The 25,863-nt window shown below is 37.2% G+C and overlaps 1 protein-coding gene across 2 annotated transcripts; it reads left to right on the top strand.

Moving 5' to 3' along the window:
- On the top strand, window positions 1-24,918 carry galnt7 (UDP-N-acetyl-alpha-D-galactosamine: polypeptide N-acetylgalactosaminyltransferase 7). Of its 2 annotated transcripts, none has more exons than XM_088914429.1 (12): window positions 1-360; window positions 4,316-4,776; window positions 12,649-12,815; window positions 13,904-14,034; window positions 14,913-14,992; window positions 15,743-15,925; window positions 18,087-18,204; window positions 18,710-18,832; window positions 19,622-19,840; window positions 21,297-21,395; window positions 22,115-22,243; window positions 23,616-24,918. In XM_088914429.1, the coding sequence occupies exons 1-12, from the start codon at window positions 238-240 to the stop codon at window positions 23,751-23,753; spliced, it is 1,971 nt and encodes a 656-aa protein (XP_088770555.1). In that variant the 5' UTR covers window positions 1-237; the 3' UTR covers window positions 23,754-24,918. The 2 variants fall into 2 exon arrangements, with proteins under 2 accessions (XP_088770555.1, XP_088770642.1); XM_088914516.1 differs by lacking the exon at window positions 15,743-15,925 and adding an exon at window positions 15,417-15,599.
- Window positions 24,919-25,863: the final 945 nt, after the last annotated feature.

Raw genomic sequence — 25,863 nt, 5'->3', positions numbered from 1 at the left:
TGCTGCTGTTGGTTTCTGCCGCTGCCGTCGCTGCTGTGTGTGTGTGTGCGCTGAAAAGTTTTGCTTGGGGCTGAGAGGCAGAGAGAGTGGGCAGCGCCGGAGAGAGGCGAGAAGGATTCAATAGGGAGCGCAGCAGGACCGGGGGGGCTGCGAGGGACAGACACGGGCTCGGCCGGTGGGCAGGAGAGCCGGGGTTGTTCACTGGCAAGCGCACATTTTTAACGATTGCACGCAAAAATGAGGTTAAAAGTAGGTTTTATCCTCCGCAGTTTATTGATAATAGGGACTTTCTTAGGCTTGGTGGTGCTGTGGTCTTCCCTTTCACCGAAACCGAACGACGAAAACCCTTTTGGTAAAGTGGTAAGTGCTTCAGTTTTTAACATTACCGTTCACGGTTATGGATCGTCGTACTGGTGGGGGTATATGTTCGGCTGTTTTAGATTTCTTAGTGTGTGCGAGTGTGTGATCTCAGATTTGTGATGACATTCCTTCACCGTTCACGCCGATTTCACATTTTCAGAGTCCGGGTCGTTGTCATGGAGATGCAGATGAGTGGTGTGCATTACCGGGCGCTTTAGAAACGTACGTTTGTCTTTTGCAAAGGTACCCTGTGCAGGATTAAATATTGTAGATCTCCGCTTCCTTGGAAATACAGTTGTATGAACAACGTGTAAACCCGGAAGACGGCATTTCAATCGTTTCAAATAATGAGGGCTCTGGCCTTAACCATTGCACTAGGCCTTACAATGCATTGGTGAGCTGTAGGACACATACGATTTTCGCCTAATGTTCAATCTTTACCGTTGTCTTAGATATTTACGGTTTACCATTCACATAACAGAATAATTTAAGTACGGAATTGCCTGAACCGTGTTCTGTGTTATATTTTATATTGTTTCGCTATTTCATACAAATCGGCATGGATAGTGCAAAATGGGTAAACTATTGAATTTGTAGTTGGGGAAAACACGTAATTTTAAAATGCCGCAGTGATGTTGCAGTATCAAATGCACAGATGTAACATTTTCAAAACAACCGCGGTAATAATGTTGCTCTCTTTTGTCATGCAAAATGTAGCGTCCGGTCTCGAGAGTTTCCGTTTACTGTACAGTAAGCTAAACTGCTCCAGTCTGTTGAGAGAGAGAGAAAGATATTTTCAAAAGTCCCGAAGTTGGGTTATTTAAATTAAAATATGGCAGAAGTATTTATTATTGTTAAGAAACCCATTCCGTCTGTTGTAGGTAAACACGTTACGCTAATAAGTATTAAGAGAATGCTCTTCGCAGTCTGAAGAAACGCAATCAATTGTAATTGTCAGGAAAAAAAATGTAATTCCAGTGATGATTTTACTTTATAAAGTCAGTCTTATTCTTTAAATCACTAGTTATTGCTAGACTAGCAAGAGTCTTAGATTTGCTCGTAAAAAATTAACATTGCTTAGTCCTTGATTACGGATAATTGGAGCAAGTGAAAAAACTGGCTAGACATTTAAGTTGCTTAAAATTTTCAGAATCTTTCTTCAGAATCATAGTAGAAGTGTCTGAGCTCATATGAAAAGAGGGATCTTTGTTTTGAAAGTTTGAAGACATCCTTGATACCTTAGCCTCAAATAGGTATTTAGAAGTTTGAATAATTGATGAGAAGAGTCTGGCAGATTAATAGGTTTACAGTATTCTGTTGTGGATTGTTTTCCGTGGTGTGATTTCCAAACCCTATTATATATATATAAATATTCTACAGTTTGCTGTTGTTGTCATTGTGTCACTCTATTCCCATTATTTCTGAAAAGTGAACTCAAGTAGCAGAAAGTCTTAATCTGGTTTTAGGATCACAGTTGAGAAGCAATGTGAAATACCACTCCAGTTGGATTGTCTTATGTCGACGATGTGTAAAACAACTGTCGAGTGAAGATGTCAGCTCTATTTAACAACTTTTCAAACACTTATTGTATATTCACTTTCCTATAGAACTTTCCAGATCCTTTTTATAAGGAAATTCTATGGAGTAAATGTGTAGCACAATATCATACAGAAGAGGGTTAATCTTTTGTTTAATTAACAGACCTGACACTGTTGAAGATTATTACACTGAAGCAACTACTTTCGGCACCCACATATAATTTAGTAAATTAGTATAATATGGGATGCAGGTATGTAAAGTAATCCAGGAATGTGGGATTGTTCTGTATTGAGTCATGGATGTTGCGCTGCAGTCTTCTCTAAGAGACTATGAGGCAACTGGTCTAGGTGTTCCCATGATGAGAGAGGTAGAAGTACATCACTCCCTCAAATCAATGCATGGCATTGATGCCAGCAAGCACCTACTATTTTGTGGTTTTTGTAGTGAATGTTGGTAGTCCTGTGTGTGGTAGTAATGTAACTTTGGCTTTGAGAGCTGTGAAGAAATTCTGACTAGATGATGAGAGTGGAGTAGACACGATGATCTCCATTCTTTCTTCCCTTTAAATGTCACTACAGAAAAAAAAAATACCAAGTGGCCTGTGCATCCTGTTAGAGGAGTGGTTTTCATTGATGTGTAGCCTGTTTCAGATTTGAGAAGAACCTGTTGGGTTAGTAAACGTATAGTATTCCTTGTAGAACTGACAGTCATGGTAGTTGCTTACTGCATAGGCTTTGTCAGGGCTCATCTTGTCCTTCCTGAGACTAGGATAAGTGCAATCTTGCCACTTGGCAACTAACAGTTCTCTATCATTTGGACAATACAAACTAGTGTCTTAGCATTTCACTATATTTTATCAGATGCAAGCACTTTATATAACAAATTCCCAAGTTAGACTTAAATTCACAATGGGTTTGAATGAAGTGTAGGAAGAAGCATTAATGTTCAATAATTACACTGCAATTTGTGTTTAATACTGTTCTGTGTAATTGTTCCTGCACTGGAATAACAAAGACCGCTTTTGAGTCCCACAGGCAATTAAGGTGTCTGCAGTACTTGATTACATTTACCTGGTTGGCAGCCTTTCTGTTCTGTGATTCTTCAGCTTTTGAGCTTTTGGTTACATCAAGTGTGGGAGTTCTGAGGCAAAAGGAAAAGGTGAAGCAGCCAGTCTTTAGAGGTGCATTGGAAAAAGGTGATTTGGTGAGAAATAGCACTAGCATAAATCAAACTTGTACGTCTTACCTTCATGTACTTTAACATTATGCCTACTGTACATAGATAATGCTGAAAAACATCTTCCAGGTAGCAGTGATTTAAATGTATCTAGTGCACTACAAAATAATGCTTTTATTTGTTCTTGAAACTGCACATTCATTTCAACCATATTCACTCAATTACAGGAATCTTTTGATATTCCCCAGTTTGAAAAAGTTCCAGTTTTGTAACAGTTGGTTTTATGTGGCTTAATTTTTTTTCTCCACTGCATGTACAGAATTCCTGTAAAGCTTATGATCTGCGTTGTTCTTTTTAGATAAAAATGAGCATGATAGTTACTCCTTTAACAGTTAGGGGTGTTTGCTTTGTCAGTAACTTGTGTATTCAGAATTTTGATAATATGGTGTATTTGTTAAAGGATGAAGTCTGAGGTCTCAGGGAAAGGTCCCGGGTTTTGACTGTACCCCCAATACATTCTTTGTGTCCACGTGCACAGCAGTGTTTTCTTAGCTTTCAGTCTAACTGTTATGTGTTTAGAAATATGTATGTGGCCTTGATGGTAGATTTACTACAATACAATGTGGATATAATGAGAGAAAATTGCTCATTGTTTTAAGGTAAAACATCAGACAATAAAATAATCCAGTCCAATGTACTCTGTCCACTGAGCAGGGAAATGGCCAAGTTGAATTATATAGGGCTATTTTAAAGCAATGCTTAAAAAATTATATTTATCACTCCTTGCTTAGAAAGCAATTATAATATGATGCTGTATGTTTGAGTATTGAATCATTTGACATAGGGCTTTATGTCTTCTAAGTAAGCATAGTTTCTGTCTGAGAGTTCTTAGAGAAAACTTTAGGGGAACATTCTGGCTAATTTTAAATGTTAAAGATTCTTTCAATCAATATAATACTTCGGGGAATATTATTTTGATTATCCTGAGAATGATACATGACTTTCAGCACTCCCCCCCAAAACAGTAAAATTCTACTGTTGATCAACCAAACAAAATGAAACCTTCTTTTATTTTTTTCAGTTTATTACTAATGTGATATAAAGTAGTAATAATAATGCTATTACTATGTAGTCATCCCTGGTACCTTCATAAACTCTGAATACAAAGGATTAGTAAATATAGTATTAAAAAATATTCCGTGTCATGTCCATATTTGACTCCTTTGCCTGTTGTTTGTAGGAAGGAAGAGATGCTGCTAACCTCCTGCCCAACGCCAAGAATGACATTTTAGAAAAGTTTAAGCCTGTGGTCCCGTGGCCTCACGTGGAAGGCGTAGAAGTTGACCTGGAGTCCATCCGACAGAAGAACGAAGGGAAAAACGAACATCAGCACCTGCAGCAGCAGCAGGGCGGCGTCAATAACCAGCAGAATGTCATGCAGAAACAGTACATCACGTTTAAACCCCAGAAGCACATCTACTCCGACCCCCTTCTCAAGCCTGGTCAGCTGGGAAACTTCGAGCTGAAGGAGCCTGAGCCGCAGGGAGTTCCTGGGGGCCCGGGAGAGGGGGCCAAGCCTTTTGTCCTGGGGCCCGATTATAAAGACTCCATCCAAGCCAGCATCAAGGAGTTTGGGTTCAATATGGTAGCAAGCGAAATGATCTCTCTGGACCGGACTATTAGTGATTTGCGCCATGATGAGTAAGTATCTTTGGGTTCTGGGTGTGTATGAATATCTGCAGCTCGGTAACAGCTGTCAGCTGAATCGTTCCTGAAGACCGGTTACTTTAAGGTCAGGTGGCGACAGCTTCGTGTGACGTTTGCTGTGAGTTGTCACGAGCTCACGTGACTCTCTGAAAAGCACTTGTTTCACTGGTTTCTATGGCTTTGTCAAAGAGACCGGCCAAGGTGGAAGGGTTCAGACTCCATTTGCGAGTTATAGCTGAGTCTGGCAAACATATCCATGCGGTTGGCAAGGGTCTGAAAGAGTCCGTTAATAATGACACTCAATAAAACCTGTTTTTTGGAGAAGTAGCTTTAGGTTTTTACTCAGATGAGGATTAGTATAATCTCCCTGCTTGCTCAATATAAAATCCTTTCTGAAGGTCTGAGGGAATGGTTTGTAATCACTGTAATCATTGACTGGCACACAGTGTTTTCTTTTTGTTTTGAAAGCAGAGGATCCAAATGCTAATCACATATGTCAGATTTTCTTTTTTATACAAAAATATTTTTTTCTAGGAGTGCAAGAAACTGTTTTATAACATCTACTTTATTTGTGTAATGATTTGATTTTTAGACATTTGTATTTTCAGTACACGCATATCCTTTATAGACTGTGCTGAGAACTATATATTTCTCCTTAAATTGTAGCTGTATTTTTATGCTATCACCAGTTTTTTCTTTTACCCAGACTGTTTGCCTGTCCGTCCACTAATACATACCAAAATAAGTTTAGCGTTGTACTGAGAACTCGAATTTTAGCCTTCTAATTTGCAAGAATTTAAGAACCACATCTAACTTTTTAATAGGAGAAAAAAAGTATCTCTGTGTAGAAAGGCTCACTTGTATAGTTAAATGGCTTCCCTTCACTATATTTGCACAACCTTTAGTTTTGTATAACCAGTTGTATCTTGGAAAAACAGAATAGATGGGCCAGTTGGTCTCCCCTCACTCATAGACGAGTTCTTGCGTTTTCCTTATACTGTTCTGTATATGCAAGGAGTGGCTGTGGTATATTTGAGCTGCAGTGGAAGAACTGATTGAACAAGCAATGTGAATTATTTTTTCAGTTCTTTTGGGCCCATAGGGTTTTCAAAGGGAAAGGTGCTTTTGCAACATCTTGTGTATATGATTTTTTTTTTTTGCTATGTTTGCTTATGCACCTTTATTCTTGGGTATCTAGTAATTCCTGAATACAGAGAATTACAACACTTCAGGTTTTGAGAATCTCTGACACTATAAATTGAAGTAGTAAGGTCATTCTGCTTGTCGATTAAGAAGTTAATTGTTCTATGAGGTAGCCTAATGACTGTTTAAGCTGATGTTTTGCCTTAGTGCTACAGACTTGACTGCAACATGTCCTATGTCCTGAACACATATTACTGTTAAAACATTTTAACATTACTCTCCGTCTTATCCTGTTTTGGTGTTCTCTATCGTGTTCTATTCTTGGCCAAAGATGCATTATTGTTCAACCCAAAAAAGTTAAATTCAGGAAGCGGGTGATGTACCTTTTTTTACATATGCAATGGGGAAAAAATACAAATAGCTATCCAACAAAACACATTAATTCACCAGTGTCCTATCGTGATTTCATGTAAGTAACTACTACTACAATAGTGTGAACCAAAGTAATGCATTTAAAGCATTTTATTTTTAATATCTCCATAAATAGTTTGCAATTAAAGCAGGAGTTGTAAAGCATCAGTGCACTTCTATTGTTTTAAAACTGGTTGCTGTGGACTTTAGGGTACTGTAAAGTTTTTAGGGAATCTTACAAGTCTTGAATTCCAACTAGAAGACAGGTGTGTCCCTTCGGTAAATTTGAGTGTTTGCTGTCTTTTGTTAAGACAATTACAAATCCAGTTCAACGACTTTTAATTCTAGACAGGACAGATTTGAAACAAGCTTTTGAACGAATTATATTACCTTTAATGCTATAACTCTGAGATTAAATATTCACAATTTTACTGTAAAACCAGTTAAGAACATAAAGTTTGCAAAGAAGAAACCATTCAGCATATTTCTATTGTTCTTGTTTTGGTAGATAAGTGATCTGATGGTTGTATCCAAAGTTTAATTTTGTTTTTGTTATTTTTTTTATACAAAGACTAATGCTTAAACCAAATTTTCTTTCAAGTACTTTGGTACAAGATTGATGTATGGTAGATTAGGTTTATGAACCTTACCATACAGTAGTACTTTTTAAAATTTGTAAATCATAACTATTATCCTTTTCTATTAATCTCTGTAATATAAACTGAAATGTAACTACATTAAGTAGGATTGCAGGATTATATAGGATTGTAGGTTGACTTTAAAATCTATCTAGGTACACCATTTTTTTTCTGTAGAGACTATAATAATGTGAACATCCACCCTACAATATCATGAAATGTACATTAAATTCAGGATCTAAAATTCTGATACACTCAAAACTGATTTATTCCAGGTACTCTGACAAATTGCATTTTTTAAAACTAATCAACATTGTATAACGTACTATTGAAAGAAAAAGTTCATCCTTTGTTGAGCCAAAGATTCAGTTTGTCCTACATTTCATATTTGGGTTTTGCTTTTAGCGTATACTGTATTTTTTCTATTTGTATTACTCGGCAAACCGGAAGAGATATCCATATCTTATTATACAGAAAGAAATGCCAAGTTAATGATATCAAATGCCGTCCACCCTGTCACTTCTTGGTCGTTTCTTGGTGGGATTGACTTGTAAATGCAGGTGTGGCTTTGATCCTACACTGACTTTCTAATCAAAATGTTGCAATGCGTGCACAGAATGATAGTTTCAGTTTTTCGTATAGAATTTAATCATCTCACTGAAATCTGAGATAGAAAGGCTTTATATACCTTTTAAATTCATTTTTCAGGTTAAAGTTGTAAACTTGTTTTCCTCATCTATAGTGCATGTGAACTTTTTTTGGTGAATAACAACACTGAATTGAGAACCAAACTGACATAATCTGAAGAATTAATTCTGGTTCACTTTAAAAAATGCACAGGAACAAGGCAGTTGTGGTATTGATTTGCATAGAGGAAATGAACACAGGAGTGAATAAGTAAATCAGGAAATTGTTTTGTTGATAACATAAAGCCTGTAAAGGGAAAATATTGACAAAAGAAGAGGGATAAGAAACACATTACAAGAAAAATTTGATAAATCATGCACAAAAGTGAGTTCTCACATTGTTGGGTTCACCTGAAATTTCTGAATAGTATCATCTTGTTCAAAATATTAATTGCATATACAAATTCTTTGTAATCGATGGCACCTTTAAATAAAATGTACCAGAACGCATTGCATCGTGTGTAAATTAGGCATACTGTGAGTGCTTCCTTCCCATTTTAAAATGTGAAAGTAAACCAAGGAAACAAGCTGCAGTCTGCTTTCAAAGAAATCCAGTACTTCTGTGTGCTCAACTTCCACATTGATATGTCATTCAAGTAAACTGAAATGAGGTTGTTGCAGAAAATAGAATAGACTGAGGCAGTGTCCCTGTCATGCTACAAAGAGTTTATGCTTAAAACCAGAAATATTCTGAAGATGACACACATTGTCTGTGTTCTGAACTTTAGCCAGATAACATGACAAAAAAACTTTTTGTTTCCTTTGTCATATTATGTCTTACTCTACTTCAAACTCCTTTTTCACTTTATTGTAGAATATGCAATAGCATCCTCTCTCAGATGCATATAGTCTACACCATACCAAGCTACATATTTTTCACATACATCACTGCCAAAGAAATCATTATGGTCTGAATTATTTAATTTTTATATTCTATATACATTATTACAAATATTTTTGCCCAGTTTTTTTTTTTCAGATGGTAGTTAATGCAATACCCACTGCTCAGAAACATGTTTCTTTTCCATTAATTAGGCTTTTTTATGGCAATATTGCTTTTGTTTTGATTGCATGGGGAAAAAGCATCACTAGAAAGTAGTTGTCGATTATGATTTAATTTAAAGAATAGCCTAAATCATAAAATGTGAGCACACATATATTAATAAATTATCTGTTTCATTTTTTAACGTTGTTCATTTTTCCTGTTAAACTATACATATTAAGAATGTATTTATCTTTTATTGATGTAAAAAAATCCTGGTTTTGTAGATTAACTTTTTTTTTCCAAAAAGCAGGTGTCATTTGAGTAGTATTACAACTTACACTGTAAGTTACAGTGCTGGTTATCAACAGCAGGTGGCACTGTGAGGTTAACAATGAATATCATGCAGCAATGCTTACAATATGCACAATGTATATACTGTTTGTACATGCACTACAATGGTGTACTTGCTGTACACTGATATTCACTCAAAATGTTGCAGGTTGCTTGCTTTATCTTTCATTTAATTTAATATCAATTTTCACGTCATAGTTGGAAACAGTCCAGTGTTCCTGCAGTGCCTGATTGTTGCAGATACAGAAAAGGATGCTTCTTTTCAGTAGTAATAGGCACCAGTACACTAATAAAAGCTAAGATGTATGAAAAGATATTGTTACAGATCAACTTTATTCTGTCCTAGCCCGGAGCAGCCAGTGCTGCACACTTACAGACTTGCATATGAGTGCTTGTTGAGTTTGTATATTCCTGTAGAAAGCCTGTTGATTGGTATTCATGAAAACAGAACTCAAAAGCAGACATGCATTTTGTAAGATTGTTTGGCAACAGAGCCGACTTGCTGTTTGGGGGAAATGTGTGTAGAGAGGGTTCAGTTTGAAAAAAGATCTGGGGAATTAAGCTACTGATATAAAAAAACTACTTGATAACCAAATGGAAATTAAATCTATCAAAATGTGGTTATTAATTTTTAAATATTTCCAGGTAAATAAGAGATCACCAGTCTTGGGAAAGCTTATAAATTGTATTTACAGTGACGGTTCTTGTTGTTATCTTTCTGGGGTCAGTCAGTATATGTTTTTCCCATGTAAAGTCGCTCTTGTGAAGTCCATTGCCCTTTCAGAAAGTGGTGCTACCCTACTGCTCTGGCAGAATCCCCAGATGGATGGTACTGACCATGCTGCATTGTTCCCCCTGCCGCCTTTAAGAAGGGATTGTCATGTTAATGTTCTCAGGGTCCTTTTCAGGCATTAAGAAACCCCCCTGCAGGAAGGGGGGAAGGGTGTTGATTCTCACTTTAGCTAAGCCGCTCGTGTGAGCCTCCGGGAACAGCTCTGCCAAGCCCTGGGTGCAGATAAGATCTCGGAGAGGTGTGCCATTACACTCACTTTCATTCTCCATGCAGCTCAGCTGCCTTTACGACGCATAATATTCGGTTTCCCTGCTTTGTCACTCATGGCATAAACCGGACTAACAAGCTCTCATATCCTTGACGCCGCCCTAGTTTTTGATAGTGTAGACTAGGAAAGTAATTGAATTTAGAAGTCCTAAGTTTTTAAGTGTTGCCCTTCATTTCTAGGTACACGACACACCTGATTTTCGTGGGAAAAATGACATATGTCACTTTCACCAGTGCTATAATAGCATTTTGTCCCCTAAACTATGCCATGTAATCAGATGTGCTTCGTATATGACTGATCCTAAGTATTTATCAAGGCATAAAAGAATGCAGTAGATTACTTTATAGCAATAAACCAAAGTAAACGTCAAGCCTGACAGCACATCTTTCATTTTGGCTATGCTGTTTGTGCTCTCAGGGACTTGCCTTGAAAGTGAAGGACTTCATTTTGCCTGGATAGATCTGGGTATATTTAGGCTTCTCCTTCCTTTTACTGTAGAAAATGTTAAAGCCTTTCCGGAAAGGAAGGCAAAGATTCACATGTTTTTTTAGAAGCCCCTTCTCATAAAAGCAAAAGCTTAATGAGTTAGGAGACCTTTTTAGAACTTTCACATAATAGGCATAAAATTAAAAAGGTAGTAGTTCAGGTGGGTAGCTGCGTCAGCATGCGTAGGCTGCAAAGGAACAAGTAATAGGTTTATTCCATGTGGAGCCTTCTTCAGGTGTGGCACCTGAAGAAGGCTCAACGGCCGAAACGTTGTGTTCTCTTTCTTCTTTTTTTCAGCATGGAATAAACCTATTACTTATAAAATTAAAAAGTGACACAAAACCTGCAGTGATAAAAGTTGACAACTTTATGACTTTTATGTTGCATATTGTAGGATTTGGTTTCAACTATACAGTATGTGAATAAGATGCAGTGTACAATAGGACCTGAATTGGCACAGATATAAAATCTGTTTCACAGATTATATTCTTTATAACTTTGTAAAGAAGAAATGCTTTATGTGAATCTGCCTGTCAAGGGTCCCTTGTTTCATGGTCTAAAGAGGATTTCTTGCTGGACTTTAACATCCCTCTGGCATTAATAATCACAGGATTATTAATCACAGGAAAACCTACAGAAAGCTGCTTTTGTGTAGAGGTTGGAAGTATAGCAGCTGTACAGATTTCAACAAATGCTCTTTTGTAGCAATCCCACTTTTTAAAGCTGTTACAGGGTTTTTCAAAGGAATCTTTTTGTTTAAATTGTTTTCAAAATGTTTGCAATAAAAATAAAGAGTTAGCTAGTTGTTGTTTTTTAGGGAGGCATTAAAACCTATTTTTTTTTTTCACACAGCAGCAAATTGTTCAGTGTGGGAAATGTTGTCAAACAAGCCCAATGCTTGGAAAATCTCTTTTTATCTGATGTTTTTCAAGATGTGTACCTGAAATTACCTGAATATCCACTCTTTTAGGAAAGAAAAATCAGTATAATGGACACGGTGATGATTGTATTGGCTAAAAACCACTTCTTGTCTGATGTGCTGGTTTTGATAGTATTGGAAATGTTGAGAAATGACAGGAAAGAGCCAGCTAGGATGAGGATCTTCATCATGCCACTTGTGGTACGCATTATACCTGGTATAAGGGCACAAGCAGCTGCAGTCTTTAAGACAGACTGCTCAGAGCCAAAACCAGCACCCACAGATTATTTCTGTCCCTTTGAATTATATTCATGTAGCATGGCTGTGGGGTTTTATGCAAATAGTGCATAAAAAAGGTAGTGCTATGATAGAGCTGCTTTCTTTGCAGTGACCATATATGAAGAAATAACCAGGTATTTCAGGTTGGAGGACCTTGTGTATTATTTCCCAAACCAAGTTCTCTGGATGGTGAATATAAGCACAAACTAGCACGCTGAAACTACAGGGCTGTATTCGAAGGCATCAGTGCAGGTTGTAGTTTTATTTTCATTTAATTTCTGTGCCATGGTTGCATTTGGAAAATTTGTTTTCGTTGAGTGGAGTCTGTATACACGTACACACAGATGCATACCCTGATTACTTTGTGGCATTAGTATCGATGTGAATTAAAATGTTGTGCTCTGAAAAAACAGAAAAGTTTCAGAACATTTGTTACTTGGTACTGCTGATCAGCTGATGCACTTTCAGAAATCATTGTTGTTGCGATATTGTTTCTGAACATGCAAGCAAAGTATTAAGTAAAAAAAACAGAAACGTGAACCAAAAAATGTGTTGGAAAAACCACATGATAATCATTGTAAATGATCTGAACTTGTTAATGTAATCAAGTTCAAGCTGGATCTCATCCAAGAGATTCTTTAGTACTTCATGTTCTCGTACCAGTGAGTGTGTGAGGTCTAAAGGGGAGCTTGCAGATGTTCAGCAAGAGGGAGGACAGATCTGCAACGGAAATGAGCAAATGTGGTTCTGCTGCACAGATGGTGTCTTGGGAGAGTACTGCGCTTTCAAGAGCTGAGTGCGTGTAGTTTGAAACTCGGAAGGGGCTGGGGACAAGGCACAACAAAAACTATATATTTATTCCTCTCTTTCTCTGCTGTATCCTGATACACGTTTTTTTCCATTCTAGGTGCAGATATTGGCATTATGATGAGAACTTGCTTACTGCCAGTATTATTATTGTTTTCCACAATGAAGGATGGTCCACATTGATGAGGACCGTGCACAGCGTTATCAAACGGACACCAAGACGATACCTGGCAGAAATTGTAATGATTGATGATTTCAGCAATAAAGGTACCTTCTATTTTGTTTGTTCATCTTAACTTGATTATAGTATATGAACTATGTAAACCCCTACAGAAGAAGTAATGTTTCTAGCTCAGAAATTTAGAGGCTACAGAAACTTGCACAGAAATATGTATTCTGTTTGCATGCTTATATATTTATATACATTAGAGAACATTCGTTACAATGTGAAATTGTACCTCCAGGTTCTCTGGTTTCCATCCAAACCGGGTGTTTTTGTACTTTTCAGTGACTGAACCCAGGTGGTAAAAGGGATCCTATTGCTTTTCTTGTTTCCTACTTCAATTTAAACATTTGCGGTCCTTTCTTAAACCAAAAAATTCAGACTTTGAAAATGTATTTAAGCAGCATTTTTGTACCTGAGCAACATAGTACACTGTTATGGACTCATTATGGGAGCTATGAGCACTTCAGTACGAACACTCAGTGCTGCGATAAAGAGCTGGAAAATATCTCTAAAATACTTCAACACTGTGATGCTTGAGAAAGACTCAGATACAATTATGCAAAGACATTGTAGTAATTTCCAATTCAGTAATTGAAACTACTGAAAAGGATAATGGGGTAGAAAAAGAGCATTTGAAAACCCTTGTTTTTGAAATCCAGCATTTTAAACCAACACTACAAATTGTCTATGGGATCATAAATGGAGAAGTTGAAGAACATTTCCAGTAGAAGCCACATATTTTCTCTTCTATTCTTGTCTCTGCGTTCCATGAGTTGAAGAGTTCTCCTTTGACATGGCAAATACATTGATTTTTGTTTAACTATCTTTGAATTCTGAGTTACAAACTAAAATCAGTTTATCATTCAATAAAATTTGATCAGATATTCTGTATGATGAGTAAGAATATGAATGTGTCATTAATAATGTTTGAGAGGTTTTGTGTCTAAGCTTTAGTTAAAAGTCTGTTCATTTTTTCTTACTCATGTCACATTATCTCAGCTTTTGTAGTCCAATAGTATCTTACCAAATCCACAGACTAGTGTAAAACGGTTTTAAATGGTGTCATTGCTTTTTTTCCTGAAGACCGTATTCCATCACTGATTTTTTTTAAATCCCTCCCTTTCTTCAGCGCACCTGAAAGAAAGATTAGAGGAATACATTAAGCAGTGGAACGGCTTGGTAAAAGTTTTTCGCAATGAAAGAAGAGAAGGTTTAATTCAAGCTCGGAGCATCGGTGCCCATAAAGCTAAGCTTGGTCAGGTACGTACAGTGCTGTGCTTTCAGTTGTTAGCGTTGTCTTTGTCAGGCACTTAATGTCATGTGAGCGGCTAGGATTCTTGAGAATTACAGTGTTTTGTTTTATGTTCACCTGAGTTCTTCACCTCCTCATTTATTTGGTGACCTGGAACAAGTATAAGAGGACAGTGTGGGAGTCCTCATTGCTTCTTCTCAGTAACTGGGTCAAGAATTCTCTTCAGGCCCTGAGCATCTATCTGAATGGAGTTTCCATGTTTTCCCCGAAATCCCACTGAGATGTATGTCAGGTGCTTCATTTTCCAGAAACACGCTGGCTAGGTTTAATTGGCAATTCTAATTATGCCTTTATCCACGGTCCCTGTGGCAGCCTGGCATCCTATCCAGGGTGAGGACAGTTGTGTGCTCTAAACCCCACCTCGGATGCAGTAGGCTCTGTCTAGGCTTAATACATCCAGATAAAGGGGGCCAAGGTGGTCTCAGTCCTGAAGCTGTTTGTGCTTTAACAAAGAGACTTATGTAAATAATAGACAAATAATATTACAAATAATATTTGTAGCTTTCAAGGACCAGAGCTGAGCATTGCTAACCTTGCATTTATGAGGTGAGCCACTCTTGAAATAGAATATTCCATCATAATACACTCTAAAAGTGTATTAACCAAATACACTCGACTGTTTGGTTTAATGATCATGGCATTTCGTTTTGAAAACGGATATACTTTACCACAAAATGCAAATTTGAAGATGTTTGTTATGTAGTGTATATCCATGGTATGCTAGTGGACCCTTAGCAATCATTTGGAGCAGTTTTTCAGGTTGTGTAGTGGCCCGTGATGTTGTTGAACTTGAATTAAATCAGACTTTTTATTGAAATACCCCTAGGTGCTGATCTACCTGGACGCTCACTGTGAAGTAGGACTGAACTGGTATGCACCTCTGGTGGCACCAATATCGAAGGACAGGTAGAGGACATTCTGCACATTTTTTGTCATGCTTATGGTTTGTGTATGTCTTTCACAGTTATAATCAAGAGTGACCATATAAATCTCATAGGCTGTGAATATTAAGTGTCATAAATGCAAGACAGTAGTTTGGGGTAATCAATGTTATTATGGAAAGGCACTGCAAACTTTAAATGGATGAATATATGTACAATTATAGTTTTCTTTTAATTCTACAGATTTTTTGTGGATAAGTAATCTTATTCCTGTTCCAGTCCTGGAATTAATCACTCATTTAATTTGCTTTTCTGCTGTGCAAGCATAGACAATTTCAACAAGATATAGAAAGCTACACAAAAAGCATGATATGCTAGAATTCTTGAGTGTAGAAGTGGACTTGAAATGATGTAACACGCTTTGCTGTTGTTTCTCATTAATGTTGCAGAACCATATGTACGGTTCCATTAATAGATTACATAGATGGCAATGATTATACCATAGAACCTCAGCAAGGTGGGGATGAAGATGGCTTTGCCAGAGGTGCCTGGGATTGGAGTTTGTTGTGGAAACGTGTCCCCTTAAACAGCAAGGAAAAGGCTAAAAGAAAGCATAAAACTGAACCTTATCGGTAAAGAAACTCGGATTTACCATATTATATTTCACCTTGTGTTCATCTGTGCCCTTCCTCTGTTTTGTTCCTTTCTCCCCGTGACTGTTTGTGTTTGTGTGTGATGCGTGGACTCCCCACACCATCCCTCCCGCCACTCTCAGAACTATATGCACAGTGCCTCTTATCGATTCCATAAGTGGCAACAATTACGAAATTCAGCCACAAGGGGGAGGTGACGAAGACGGGTTTGCAAGAGGAGCTTGGGACTGGAGCATGCTATGGAAACGTGTTCCTTTGACTAAGAAGGAGAAGCAGATGAGATTAACTAAAACTGAGCCATATCGGTAATTAAAAACAGTACTAACGAAACGGAATGGGAACTTACTCACTTTGGTGGTGGGTGTACTGTGTTCTTGTACTTCATGCTCGACTGCTTCAAAGTCCCACTAACACTAATTCTACTACTGCAGTTAATCTGTGTATTGTATTTCCTGCACTCTGTACTGACTCTTTCTTTCATCAAGAACAGATGCTTGGCTTTTTGTTCACCTGCTGAACTCGCGGCTCAGAATTCATAGCTGTTACTGACTTCACACTAAACATCAAACACTTCGTCTTGCTATTCTAAATGAAAAGGCGTACTTTTAGTACAGTGATTTGTTATTACCTAAAAGGTTGGTTTAAACTTTTTCCAAAGTTAATTTCAATAACCTGTGATTTACAAAGCACCTTTTCTATTAAGTATTCACAAAGCTCTGTTCTTTAAACAAACTAGACAAAATAAGATAGTGCCGTATTGTGTACCTTCTGAGGCACTATCTTTCAGTTATTTTAAGATTTCACTGAAGAACAGTGTACAGGAAAAAAACAGGCATTAAATTAAAAAAGAAACTTAACACATGTAGGTCAATCATATCCTTGCTCCTCTATAGAAGAAATTACATAATTTAGAGACAAAATCGGTAACAATTCCTGGCATGGACACACATTTTTTCATCTACAGTATTATCATCATTTAAGATGTAACAGATTAAAAAAGAAGACACGTGCAATCTTTCTGGCTGGTGTTTGTCACTCACAGCCCCTTTTGCCTCTATTTGTAACTGTTTTGTGCTCCACATTTTTGTTGGTGTCTTGTTGTCTAACTTGGTGGTTTCTTAGTTCTTCATGGCATGTTTACATTGATAACCATAAAGGCACTAAATTGGATTTAAACTTTAGCCAGGAGACACTTAGTCTCTTTTATTTAGTTTGAAAGAAATTGTTCCATGTAATCTATAAAGTCACATTAGGAAATAGTTCTTCACGAGTCATAACATCATTATAGAAGATATCAGATCTGCTGTATGTACAATGCCTGGAGGGAGGCTTAATCTCGCAAATTACTATATGTTATGCATCTTTTTAAAACCTCTGAAGGCATGCGGCTTCCTAAATGCTCTTACTGCAAGATGTATTAATTTCAAGCCTGGGCTATGTCACTAACTGACTGTGACCAGGATGCTTTACGTAGCTGCATGCTGCTGGTCAGATGTTAGTCCCTGGAGCTAGTGCTTGTGCATCCCCTCTCCCTAAGACTTGCAAGGCAGCTTCAGTGAGTCACATCAGCCTTTCTTGTCCATTGGTGCTAACCCTTTTGTTAAGCACTGTAAGGCTCACAGCTTCTCAAACAAATATGGGGGTCAAGGTTAGGCAGTGAACTTGTGAAATAACTGTGTGCTTGAGTCCTTTTTGTTTGCTGGTTGAGGCTGCGAACAAGCTAGATAAGATCACTTTATTAGCCATATACTACTTCTTGCATTAGGAATGTGTCTTTTCGCATACCCCGGCTTGCTCTCCATGAGACACACAGGCACACAGACAGGGAGAGAGGAGCTTGGGGTCAGAGCGCAGGGTCAGCCATTTATACAGCCGTGGGATTTGAACCAGCAACCTTCCAGTCACAGGCGCAGATCCTTAGCCACAGAGCTACCGCCCCGCCTGTGAGAAGTATATGCCGCTCAGGTTCCACCAAGATTTGCAGTGGGAGATTCAAAATTGCAAAGGTGTAAAACAAAAACATTATATCATTTAATTCTCTTTAAAAAAAAGTCTAAAAATGAAAGAAGGCTATTGTTTTGTTTAATGTCATAACTAAACTGTAGACTTTCAGCTTACCGATAGGTCCTAAAATCAGTTATAAATTTTCATCGTCAGAAACGTGTACTGTGTGCTTTCCAGTTTTTAAATTTGTTAATGCAGGTAGCATTTTATTTTTGCTAGGCAATAAAGACAAAGCATTTGATGTGCAACAAAAATACATTTTTGAATTGTAAGAAAAACAGTTTCAAACAAAAAATCTTTTGTTCATTCTATTAAGCTTTTTCAATCACATGTATTATTGTTTTATTTATAGGCCTTACTATGTTAAGTAAATCAAAGAAAGCATTGCCTTGGAGTTGAGTCTAACAGTTACTGTCTGTCCCCTGTGTAATATGTCATTTGTGAATCTTGATTATTTCTCAGATCACCTGCTATGGCTGGTGGACTGTTTGCTATTGAGCGCGATTTCTTTTTTGAGCTTGGGTTGTATGATCCTGGTCTTCAGATCTGGGGAGGAGAAAACTTTGAAATTTCATACAAGGTAAAAAAAACTGTAATTTGTGTTTCTGCTGCAAGAGAATTTGTATTTGCCAAAAGGGAACAGGGTGTTAAATATCACAGTTAACACAGAAACAGTACTAGTGTGTCTATTTTAACATGCATAGGTATCAGATGGGTTACTGTAACTACATCAGTGGAATATTCGCCGTTCTAAGAAGACGAGGCTCGTGAACAGTTTTCCCATTTCAAAATCTTAATTGAAATTCCATTAATATTAGCAGGGTCTTAGGTTCCTACTTTTTAATGTTACATTGTCAATTTGAGTTCTTCAGTAGTGGATATAAAAGTGCTGGATGTTAATTTTTCTTTTAAGTAAATAAAGTATAGTCCATCCAGTGTATTGTTATTATATTTGAGGCACAGGGTATGAGTCTGATTTGTTTGACATTTCCCATCTGATCTGCCAGTGCATTTACTCAAGTCCCAGACCTGTGAGTAGCGCGCACACATGCACACAGTCTAATTTTTGCTCTTTCATCATTTAGATTTGGCAGTGTGGCGGTCAGCTGCTATTTGTGCCTTGTTCTCGAGTTGGACACATATATCGTCTGCACGGGTGGCAAGGAAATCCACCACCCGCTCATGTGGGCTCGTCTCCAACTTTGAAGGTTGGTTTTGTAGTCGTTTTTTTTCTTCAAATAAAGTAAACTTGACAAGAAATCGCAAGCCTTTCACTTAACAAAGAGCACAGTCACCTAGGCCTAAAATGCAAAAATAAAATGTGGCACAGACATCCACATTGGGGTGAAAGCACTAAATACGTCATTTTGCTATTGTTATTGGAGGCACAGTAGCGCAGTGGTTAGCATTTCTGCCTCACAGCACTGGGGTCCCGGGGGCGACCTGAGCGGAGTGTGTATGTTCGTCCGTGTTCACTAGGGTTTCTTCCGGGGGCTCCTGTTCCCTCCCACCGTCCAAAAACATACTGGTAAGTTAAGTGGACTCTGGGGAAACTGGCCCTGGGTGAGAGTGTGTGCGCGTCTGTGTTTGTCTGCCCTGCAATGGGCTGGGCCTTGCTTCGTCTGTTTGTCGGGACGCCGGCTCCCCTGTTACCCCTAATTGGAAGAAACGGTTAGAAAATGGATGAATGGCTTTGTTATGGTTAAAACTGGTTTGGGAAGCTCAAGGTTAAACCACAGCGCCTATGTTAAGGTGATATTCTAAAAGTTTACCGTAGTTCACTGTAACAAACAGTGTTTTACATTAGTTGATAAAAATATATTTGATAAAGTCTAACAAAATTAGACCAAAATTCTGAAGTCTTCCTGTAGTAAGGCCTTCCCTTGTGTCAAGTTTCAGTTGTAAAGAATTAGAATACTAATATCAATCCATTATCTGTAAGTGTTGTTTGTCGGGCATTGAATGTTAACACTTTTTTTCCCTTATTTGACTTTCAGAATTATGTTCGAGTTGTTGAGGTCTGGTGGGATGAATACAGAGACTATTTTTACGCAAGTCGGCCTGAAACCCAGACCCTCGCCTATGGAGATATCAGTCAGCTAAAAAAATTCAGAGAGGAACGTAACTGCAGAAGCTTCAAATGGTTCATGGAAGAAATTGCTTACGATATACCATCTCATTATCCACTGCCTCCGAAAAACGTGGAGTGGGGAGAGGTAATTCTTTTGTGTGTTGAAAAAAAGATCAAAGCCCTTTGTATAATCTATACAACTCCCAGCAGCTACAAGCACATTGCTTATAACACAGCAGGCAGCTTCTATGGTTTTCATGTAGGTAAATACGAGACTAGGAAGATGATCATTTCACAATCTCTTCATTGTTATGTATTCCAAACATTCATTTTCACTCTAGTGATTACTGTGTGTGCACCATATGTGCTCAAAATATAAGTACTAGACACTGCCTCCTTATTTTTTCTCAGTACTATGCTCTATGCTGTATGCTCATTGCTGCAAAAAAAACTGCTAAGGTAAAGGGAAGATAGCATTTGAACTCCCAAACCACATTACAGTTTGATGCTCATTAGATAGTGTATTAATTTTTCATTATTGTGATTACGTGTATGTTAAGTGGTGTAAAAAGGCTGGAATGCTTTTACAAGGGGCACCATATAGTGCCATCGTGTAAAGAGCTATATGCTACATTTTGTTTTTTTGACTCTTTTAATAAAGTTTAGGCAACAATGTTGTTTACCGCCTCAACATGTGAACATCACATTGCACGTTGAACATTTAATTTCAAAAGCAAGTTTAGAGTCCTTTTTTCATGCACTTTACTTCTGACAGTTCTTCCTCCGTCATGTTTCAGTTAAGCAATAGAAAACAACAAATGGATTGCTAAGTAGCCTTTCAGTGCTGTGATACACATAAACCAATAAGCATATTTTGGATCTGGCAAAGAGAGTTAAGACGGTTAAGGTTAATATAACATTATCAGTAAGACAGGTCACTAATTTAAAACATCTTTACTACTACTTCCTAGGATAAATTAACTTTTATATTAATAGATGTATTACACTTAAATGCAGAATAGCTCTGATATACAGGAAGTCAAGTGATCTGCAATAAGGTATTTAAAGTGTTTAGTAGTTGCTAAAGGTACTTGAACTTGCAAGATTTCTTCATTTTAATTTACTGTGATGAAAGTATGTAAATGAGCCTTTATCAGAAAAACACATGCTGATTACTACCTAAAAGAAGTCTTATACAAACGTGTTCTTGCACAAAATGAGAGGTGACACTACAAAATAATTGTACCTTTAAATAGTGTATAACATACTGTATGCTGTAGGTAAATGAGGAAGTAATTTTGTGCCCTTACTTTATATCTTTATTTACCATGTACAACTTAAGTGTGACCAGATAATGTTGGAGTGTCACTGAATAACTGTTCCTGGGCTCCATGGTAACCTAGATTTTCTCCCTGTGAAAGCCTCAAAATCTGAGGGAGTTATATGCAGCATGTGTGGTTCTGTGAGATACAATCTTTTGCTGTTCTTTAGTGCATGAATGTACTCCTCTGTGCTGTTTCTGCTACACACTCGCAGTGAATATATTACAGTATAATCCTTTGTAAATTAAGATGAATAATCTCTGCCTGTTTTTCTTTCAGATAAGAGGATATGAAACCAACTACTGTATAGACAGTATGGGGCATACAAATGGAGGCACCGTTGAAATGGGACCTTGTCACAGAATGGGAGGGAACCAGGTAAAATGTATATTTGTGTATATGTGTGTTCAGTATTGATGTTTTTATGTTACTTTTCTCATTGTATGACGGCACAAACTGTACCAAATGCAAACAAGAGCATCTGAAAATGTCCACATATAGATTACATACAGTATATAATGTACAGTAGTTGGCAAGCACTGCTCTTTTTATGTATGGGGGAAAAGCTCCTATTGCAGGAGACTTTCAATGATGGGAGTCTGTGGCTTAAACACAAATTTGGATCTTAGTTCTCTTGTAGTGTTTTCTAGTGTAGTATTTTAATAGGCTTTCTTATCTATAAAAAAAACAGTTAAATTAATGTTAAAGTAGTGTTTTTTTTAGTTACAAGAAATCTATAAGAATGTTCCCATGAAGGTGTGTGTTTGAAGTGCTGGCTGGTGCTTATCTACACTTAGCTGAGTTCGGGCTGTGCCATAGGCCATATGTGATGAGTAATTCTGCAAGCAGCAGCACATAGCACAGAAAGGTGCTGTTAGAGTATTCTCAGCTTTCTGTGTTTCATTAACCGTTGTGGTGTTTGCACCATTAAAACCAATTCAGACAGATGTCCTGCCAAACAGAGAAGTCGTTTAAGGTTAACTTAAACTTCTGGGTTGCCTTACAATTGTATTTCACAAGCTCACAACCTGGAGGTTTATTTTTGTCCTCTGAGGTATATTTTAAATCCTGTTTCACATTACATTTTTTTAATTAAGCTTTTTAGAATAAATGAAGCCAATCAGCTTATGCAGTACGATCAGTGCTTGACAAAGGGATCGGATGGCTCCACCGTCATCATAACCCATTGCAATCTGAATGAGTATACAGAATGGAAGTACTTCAAGGTCAGTACTGTGAAAACGTTGCTTTTTCATTAGTCGAATTTCATTCACACAAGCTAAACCCAAGCACAGTCTTTTTTTAATGTATTGGGAATGAGTTTTTTACCACTTCAGGATGTGGGAATTATTGGACATTCCTAATATGATAGTCCTTGTACTTTACACTTGTTTGACATATTTTGCTTCCTAATCTTCTGAGTTAAGGGGACTCTAATTAACTATATTTAATTAAAGTGGGAACTCTATGTGCATGTTTTCACTTTGATGTACAGTAAAATCTCATATTGACATAGCACCGTTTTACTATGTCACTAAATATGGGTTTAAGAGAATGAGTGATTGGGTTTTAAACTGTTATGACGCCTCTGGCCCTGGCTTCTCCCCTCCGCCATGAAATCACTTGAACACTCACCTCCCTGTTCAGTAATCAACATCTTTCCCTTGAACTCCAGTAAACTCTCTAAATGTTACATCCTCATCATCGCCTACTACACAGAAAAGGGTTTTCCTCACCTTAAGATTCAGCGGAAAAATGACATTGTTTGAATGCAGGTGAGGTGGCAAGCAAAGTGTGCCGAATCCTGTTTTTGTGCACAGCCCTGCACTGCCACTCTGAAATAAGTCTATTTTTCTGTTTGACCATATCGCCACTCTCTAGTTCTCCTGTCTGCCACCATAACGTATAAAATATATTATTGGGAAAAGGAATTACATGCAGTGGGCTGTGTATTTATAAATGATGGAAAACCAAGATTGCGTGTTTTATTTTCCAGTGTTACTAATATCTTTATGTATTTTCCTACAATTCTAACGGTGAATACTGATTTTAAGGAAAATCCTTTCTTTACAGAATGAATTTAGCCCCGAACCTATTTAGTAATCTAGTATGCATGTTTTACTGCATACTCTGAACTTTTTTCTCCTTTCGATGTGTACCAATACATGTAAAATAAGCGTCCTCAGGTTGCTAAAGGAAACTTTGAATCCTGAGGTATTTTAACATTGGTGTTGAGTGTAGCTGCTCCCTTATAGCTCTCGGGTCCTGAGTACAATCCCAGACTGGTGTGCCACCATTGCGGATCTGGATGTTTTCTCTAGATGCTCCAATCTCTCCTCACCTCCCAGATGTGTGTTGGCTTGGTTAACTGATATTTCTAATTCGGTCTTGTGTGTATCCCAAGATGGACGTAGTAGTCGTAGTCCTGCGTTGCTCCCTGCTTTTTCACGATAGGCTTTGGGATGCTAGTCTTTATACCAGGAAAAGGCGCTGTAGCAAAGCCATAAAATACTAACTGCTTTGAGCTCTCGACAGAACACTTCTTGGTCTGCATGTATATATTCAAGTAAAACAATGTTCTTTCCATTCTGCTCACAGGATCTGCGTAGATTTACCCACGTACCAACTGGAAAGTGCTTGGACCGTTCAGAGGTTCTTCATAAGGTTTTTATAGCGGACTGTGATAAGAATAAAAGTACGCAGAAGTGGGAAATGAACAATATTGTTGCTGTGTAAGGTGACCCATTACAATTCAACTGAAATTGTACAGAGGGGACTGAACACCATTTGCCTGTGTATCTGCTGCATAAAGGAGTTTTAGTGTAAGTGTAAATACTTTAATGAAGAACTGTGACAATACTGCATCCATTGTAAAATTGTTTACAACTCTAATTTAATTTGTCATCTTTGGATGTTGTTTACATCTTACCCTCTTGATCTTCATATCTTTCAGGGTACATTTCTTTGGGATTTCACTCAGGGGTCTAAAAAGCATGTTGCTTTTTCAAAATGCACATTTATATTAGGGGTGGAAGATGCAGTAATCCATGTGTAGAATTAAAGTAGTTATTCAAAATCTCAAAAACACTACCTTATCCCTTCTAATTTATTCATGTAGAGTTGCTCCATGTCTGTTGGTAAATTAAGAATGTGACTATATCCAGCACTTACACAAAAATGAAAATTTCAAATGCGGATTATCTGGATGGGATCTTTTTCCTTCGTTTTAGTCCCTTGTTAGCTAGATGCTTACTTTATCTGAAAGGACTTTACTGCCAGTTTTAAAAGTGTTGGGTTTTGGGGTCACAAGGAAACTTCTAATCTATTAATAATGTTTTGGTTTGTCAATTCTAAATATTTTTATGGTGTGTATATACATAAATCAATACTGATCATTAAGAATGCTATTTGTTTTACTTAAAAAGGAGGAAGCCAGCAGACAAACTTATTGAGGATTCAGTTTCTCATTTGAATAAGACAAAACCTCTCTCGGTGCCGAGAATAGATTGTAGAAATAAAAAGTTTCACATTGTGGTGGAATGACTGTAAGATCAAAATGAGCCGTTAACATTGTAAGATTGCTTTTTTAAAAAAAATACATCTGTAGTTATGTCTATTAAGGTGGTTTCAAAAAGTGACTAAATCAAAGATTGGAAATGTATCATTGGTTTAAAACAAATTTTAAAAGGCATATAGAAGCAAAATGACTTGTCTGTAAGACAAGCTATGCATAATCATTCACGTATGCAACTTTTTATACAATGTGTAAATACAGATTGTTTCTATATTATTCCATTAACTTTGAAATGTACAGTGGATCTTGGATGGGGGTGTAAATATATAACTTAGATTGTTCTAATTGTTTCAATATAGGAAATAAATTGAATATCTTTTTACCTTTGTGTGTTGTCTGTTTATTACCTTTTGAAATGTCATGCCAAAACCATAAAGCAGTAATAGGGGAAAAGCCAAGTCATAGTAAACTTAGAGAAGCATTAAAAGGTATCTTTCACTGTTACAAGGATTACACCTGAAAGAGTAGTTGCATAGGTGAAGCCTAATGTACATTTGATGTAAAATTGATGTTGGCATATCTACTTTTTATAAAAGGCATGTTTTATTACAGTAATTAATTCTGATGCTGTCTACATGTCTTCATCATTGGGCTTAACTTGATTTCTAAAATGCTAACCATGAATAAAAACTATTGAAATATAGAAAAAGTCTTAATCACTTTTGAACTGCAACAAAACTCCTTTAAAACACTATAGGGAGTCATTGGTCATTAAAACTGGCAGTCTCATTACAGAAAATAAGAAAATTGCCCCTTCCAAAAGGAAAAAATAGGGGCAGTATAATTCACACAGAATAGCATTTTGGGACATTAAACTACTGATCAGGGATACAAAGCCTTTGATCTCTTCTGTTGTATCTCAATCCTACTCAATCCATCTTGCATTTTACAAACTTTACATTTTGTCTCTTAAACTCTGATAATACACAAACTAAGTACCTGTAATACATGAAAACTAAGGGCCAAGTGACACTAACCTAAATATTTTAAACGATTGATAAAAGAATGCATAAAAGCCAAAATGTTCTACAACCCATTACAAACAACCCATTAAAAAATAAGGAAGGTCAATTTGAATAACTGACTTCGCTCGGTGTAACAGAATGTGGATTCTCCGATTACAAATTCCACGACCAAAATTTGATGATGGATGGTACAGTACTTTGGGCAAACAAAACCACCATCAAGAGGCATGTTTGTTTTTTGCAAATTGCAGTGGGGCAAACGAGGACTCTGGTCTTATGTTCCACATCTAGTTTAAAGCTATTGAAA

Source organism: Atractosteus spatula, chromosome 1 (assembly GCF_055471065.1).
Source record: "Atractosteus spatula isolate fAtrSpa1 chromosome 1, fAtrSpa1.hap1, whole genome shotgun sequence".
Classification (NCBI taxonomy): domain Eukaryota; kingdom Metazoa; phylum Chordata; class Actinopteri; order Semionotiformes; family Lepisosteidae; genus Atractosteus; species Atractosteus spatula.
The sequence above is the reverse complement of the archived record's forward strand: the minus strand, read 5'-3'. Positions and strand labels throughout refer to the sequence as shown.

Bases quoted from the DNA above. Each gene is read 5' to 3' on its own strand.
- galnt7 (XM_088914429.1), top strand. From the start codon at position 238: ATGAGGTTAAAAGTAGGTTTTATCCTCCGCAGTTTATTGATAATAGGG. The intron at 12,816-13,903 runs GTACCTTCTATT...CCCTTTCTTCAG, and splicing joins TGATGATTTCAGCAATAAAG to CGCACCTGAAAGAAAGATTA. The intron at 18,205-18,709 runs GTAAAAAAAACT...TTCATCATTTAG, and splicing joins ACTTTGAAATTTCATACAAG to ATTTGGCAGTGTGGCGGTCA.